General features: G+C 45.8%; 1 protein-coding gene across 1 annotated transcript in view; it reads left to right on the forward strand.

The window, feature by feature from the left end:
- Positions 1 to 216: 216 nt before the first annotated feature.
- The window catches only part of KCNV1 (potassium channel, subfamily V, member 1), a 9518-nt gene continuing 5410 nt past the window's right edge, over positions 217 to 4324 (forward strand). The window contains exons 1-2 of the mRNA XM_009867859.1: positions 217 to 719; positions 2438 to 2964. Of these exons, the coding sequence (XP_009866161.1) occupies positions 238 to 719; positions 2438 to 2964 (1009 nt within the window). The 5' untranslated portion in view covers positions 217 to 237. The remainder of the gene's footprint in view (positions 720 to 2437; positions 2965 to 4324) is intronic.

Here is a 4324-nt window from a genome sequence, read left to right on the forward strand (position 1 = left end):
TGTTCCATCTGTGCCCTCGCAGGTGTGGGCAGCGCTGGCACCCTGCCTGCCCTCCGCCTCGGATGGAGGCATCGCTCGGGGGAAGTGGGGACGGTGAGGTGTCCCTGGGACAGTAGCCAAAGCGAAGTGATACAGTTCTAGGCTGGCCCGGCCACCCCTTCCGGCAGGGCAGCCTTCTCTGCAGCTTTGTTGTGTTTTCAACACAGGAGAGTGTGGGCTGCTGCTGGCAGCTACAGGATGAAGTCGCCTCCCTGCTGCATATCTCTTTCTTCCCAAGCATCCCTGGAGGAACCAGGGAGTAGCACATCCCTGGGCTCCCTGGACTCCAGTGTTTTCTCCAGCGAGGAAGAGCAGGGGCCCCTGGTCCAGAAGGTCATTCCCTCCTTGGACTGCTTTACCATCAATGTAGGAGGCAGCCGCTTTGTGATGTCCCAGCAAACTTTGTCTTGCTACCCTGACACCCGTCTTGGCAAACTGGCTGTAGTGGTCTCTGCTGCCCGAGATGTGGCCTCTGGCCTCCTTGAGCTCTGTGATGATGCCAACCTTGTGGAGAATGAATATTTCTTTGATCGGAGCTCACAGGCGTTTCACTACATCCTGAATTACTACCAAACGGGAAGGCTGCATGTGATGGAGCAGCTTTGTGCACTCTCCTTCCTGCAAGAGATCCAGTACTGGGGTTTGGATGAGCTCAGCATTGACTCCTGCTGCAGAGACCGGTGAGTTGTGGGAAGATGTGGCGCATGGAATTTTGGCACATGGGTGAGTTCAGCATTGACTTGTGTGCAAGGACATTCAGGTGAGAGATCAAGCCGTGGGGGTAGGTGAGGTAGCAGAGCATTGGGAAAAGTGTGCTCAGAGCTGGATGAGTTCCACTCTGAATCCTGCTCTAGACGAGGATGGATGTAAAAAATGGGAGATTTCCTGAGTGAGGTCACTGTTGATCTTTGCTGAGGGACAGGCCCATGATGGGGCAAAGACAGTGAAACCCAAACAGGAGCAGAGTCTGGGCTGTCCTACACCAGCTTCAGACTGGCCATGAACAGTGTCAAGAGATGAAAGACTGTGGGAGATGTCCCTTCAGTCATGCAGTTTGGGATTATCCTAGTTAGAAGCCTTGAATGTGGAGGCAGGCATGGTGGTGGGTTTGGAGCCTCCCCACCTCACACTTTCCATTCTGGAGGATTTCCAGATCCAAGCTGAAGAGGCAGAACGGAGGGTGGTCACCTGCCAGGCTGAGTGTGGGTGGCATGGCTCCAGGAGGAGACGTGATGGGAAGCATCACACATGGATGTAGCAGCTTACAGGGAGGGGGCAGCAACAGCGGGAACATGGCTCACTGGAGACAAATTGTAACAGGCAGCTTAGGAAGGAGGTGGGTTTCAACTGAACCACCCCCAGGACATTTCTGTTAATTCTAGTCTATCTCTCATTTTATTTTTCTTTCTTACTGGTTTGGTTTTTAATATTGAAGGAATGAATTCTGTAAAGAGCATAACTGCTATTTATCTGAAGGAGTTATGTCAAAATTATTATAAAGAAACAAGCAAGCAACCCCACCCTGAAAGGATACTGAAGTTATCCTACCCTAGCATGAGACAATTCTGCACCTGAGAGAGCTGGATCCTAGTTTTAATCCTTTTCTTCCTTCCCTGGTAGGTGTAACTGAAAGCTACTACTTCTTTGATGAGAGCTACAGACCTTTTTGGCATATGCAGGAGTAACTGATGAAATGAAGGCAAAATTGCATAGCCCCTTTGTCTAAGGCTTAAGATTTGCAGCAGTCAATAAATACGTATGAGAAAGAAAAGGATTTTTTTAATGTACTTTGGGACTGTTTTTGTTTCATGAAATTGTTCTGTAAATATGCACTTACTTTAACAAAACATTCCACTATGCGGTTTGCACAGATTTTAAGTTTTACTTGGCACAGATACTTGTGCACTTTGTTGTGTGAGGACCCATACATTTAAAGAGAGAAAGGTAACTTGTCATCTTAGTGTGTATTGATCCAAACTTCATCTGTCAACTGCATTTGTAGATAAAAAAACAAGGTAATAAAAGTGCAACATAATTAATCACATTGAGGACAATTTAGAAATAGGGAGTCTGGTTTTTCCAGGTTTGCTTATGAGAGTTCTTATTAGTCATGCAGCAGGTCCTACTGTAGTCAGCCTGATCCATACAAATAACATAAATTACTCTGCACATACAAACTCTCACTGATGTGAAATCGAGGGGTTAGAAATACCATGTCAGTCTAAACATGGTGCAGAGTCTTGATTAATAAAGTCTTTGACCTTATGCCATCATCAGGCTTTTCTGAACTCATGTAACATGTGCTTTGATGTGTATTCTTATGTGTCATGTGGTAGAGGATAAGAAAAACATATGCAAATTGGTATAAAAATCTCTTTTGGGGGGGCATCCTGAGCAGGTACTTCAGGAGGAAGGAGCTGAGTGAAGCATTAGACATCAAGAAAGATGCAGAAGAGCTGGATGCCCAGGATGAAGAAGAGGACTTTTCTGGTAGCCTCTGTCCTAGTGTCAGACAGAAGCTTTGGGAAGTTTTGGAAAAGCCTGGCTCCTCTGCAGCAGCCAGGACTTTCGGCACTCTGTCCATGGCTTTTGTTGTGGTGTCCATTGCCAACATGGCTTTGATTTCAGTAGAGCTAAGCTGGCTGGCACCACCACTACTGGATGCCCTCGAATACCTGTGCATTGCGTGGTTCACTGTGGAGTTTGTTCTGAGGTTCCTGTGTGCCCGGGATCGATGTCGCTTCCTAAGGAGTGTGGCAAACATCATAGACCTCCTTGCTATTTTACCTTTCTACATCACCCTGCTGGTGGAGAGTCTGTGTGGTGGGGAGAGCTCCCAAGAACTGGAGAACGTGGGGCGCATTGTCCAAGTTCTGCGACTGCTCAGAGCCCTGCGGATGTTGAAGCTGGGAAGACATTCCACAGGTACTTCTCGCCGTGACAGTGGTACTTCTCGGTTTTGCTGCCTGCAACAGTTGTCCCTGGGCACAGCCCCCCATTTTGTGTGTGCATTCAGTGTGCCAGCAGTAATGACTTGTGAAAATCTTACTTTTGGATGTTGCCAATTAAGTGAAAAGGGCCTTCTCCAATAAGTTTTAGCTCTTTTTCATTTACAAAAACAGGCCCCAAAGTTGCATGCTGTGAATCATGCAGCAGCCATTCACAATGTCATAAATTTACAGACGTGTATTTGAGTTGATTTTGATCAGGGATGAACCAAGGGAAGAAACAGAGGTCAGCGACCCACGCTTTTTGTGTTATCAAAGATCCACTAATGAGAGCTTGTAATTACCAGTCACAATTTGTTCTGTTAAAACATACATGCAGACAAATATATCATGATTTTGTCTACATCATAGATCCCAAAAGTAACCATGGTAGAGAATGTATCAAGAAAAGTGTTTAAACTAACTCTTACCAGGCAGTGGGCTGAGGGGCTTTCTGGCCCTATAGACACGCTGGTACCTCTGTGATGTGTGGACCACAGCTGGAGGCTGTGTACAGAGCTGAACCTGGGTGCAGCACAGAGCAGCAACATCAGGTTCAGTCAGCATTCATCAACTAGTGTGGGGCCTCCACGTCCAAACATTCCTGACAGGTCAGCAGACAGACACATGGACACTATGCAGGGGTACAGTGGAAGGTGAAATGCATTTTTGAGAATGTTTTTGTTCACTTTCTCTGAGTGGTGAAAGGAAGGCATAAAAAGTAACATTTTCCAGTGGGAATTTGTCAGAGGAAGCTAGAAATGATTGGAAGGTGTTGCATTTCCCCTTGCATTTACCGATTTTTATTAGTACTTCATGATAGGTGCATACCTGTCTGTATGAAAGGGTTTGTCAGAGGAAGCTGGAAAGGACTGGAAGTTGTTGAATTTTCCTTTACATTTACCCATTTTTATTAGTTCTTCACAATATGTGCATGCCTGTCTATATGAAAGAATAAAAGCTGTACTGCCACCACACCCTCTCCATGCCATAATATTGTCCAGTGCTTAGCATTTTCAAAATGATTTCATTATGTTCCCACTTAAATCAGTGCTGAATGTGGCACTGAATTTGACCAGAGGTGTTCAGCCAACACTTGGATCTTTCAAAAATTAGGTCCTAATAGTAAATCATTATCTCTGTTTTTCAATATTAGCCTGTTCTGAAGATGGTGTTGATCGTTCTTACATGACACTCAGCATACACTTCCAGGATTTCCTGCCTTGAAGCATCAATGGGTTGATGCCTCTACATTTTTTGGAGAGCCATCTCCACTTTATTTGTAAACTGGCTCCAGA

The sequence above is a fragment of the Apaloderma vittatum genome, unplaced genomic scaffold (genome assembly GCF_000703405.1).
Source record: "Apaloderma vittatum isolate BGI_N311 unplaced genomic scaffold, ASM70340v1 scaffold7734, whole genome shotgun sequence".
NCBI classification, from domain to species: Eukaryota; Metazoa; Chordata; class Aves; order Trogoniformes; family Trogonidae; genus Apaloderma; species Apaloderma vittatum.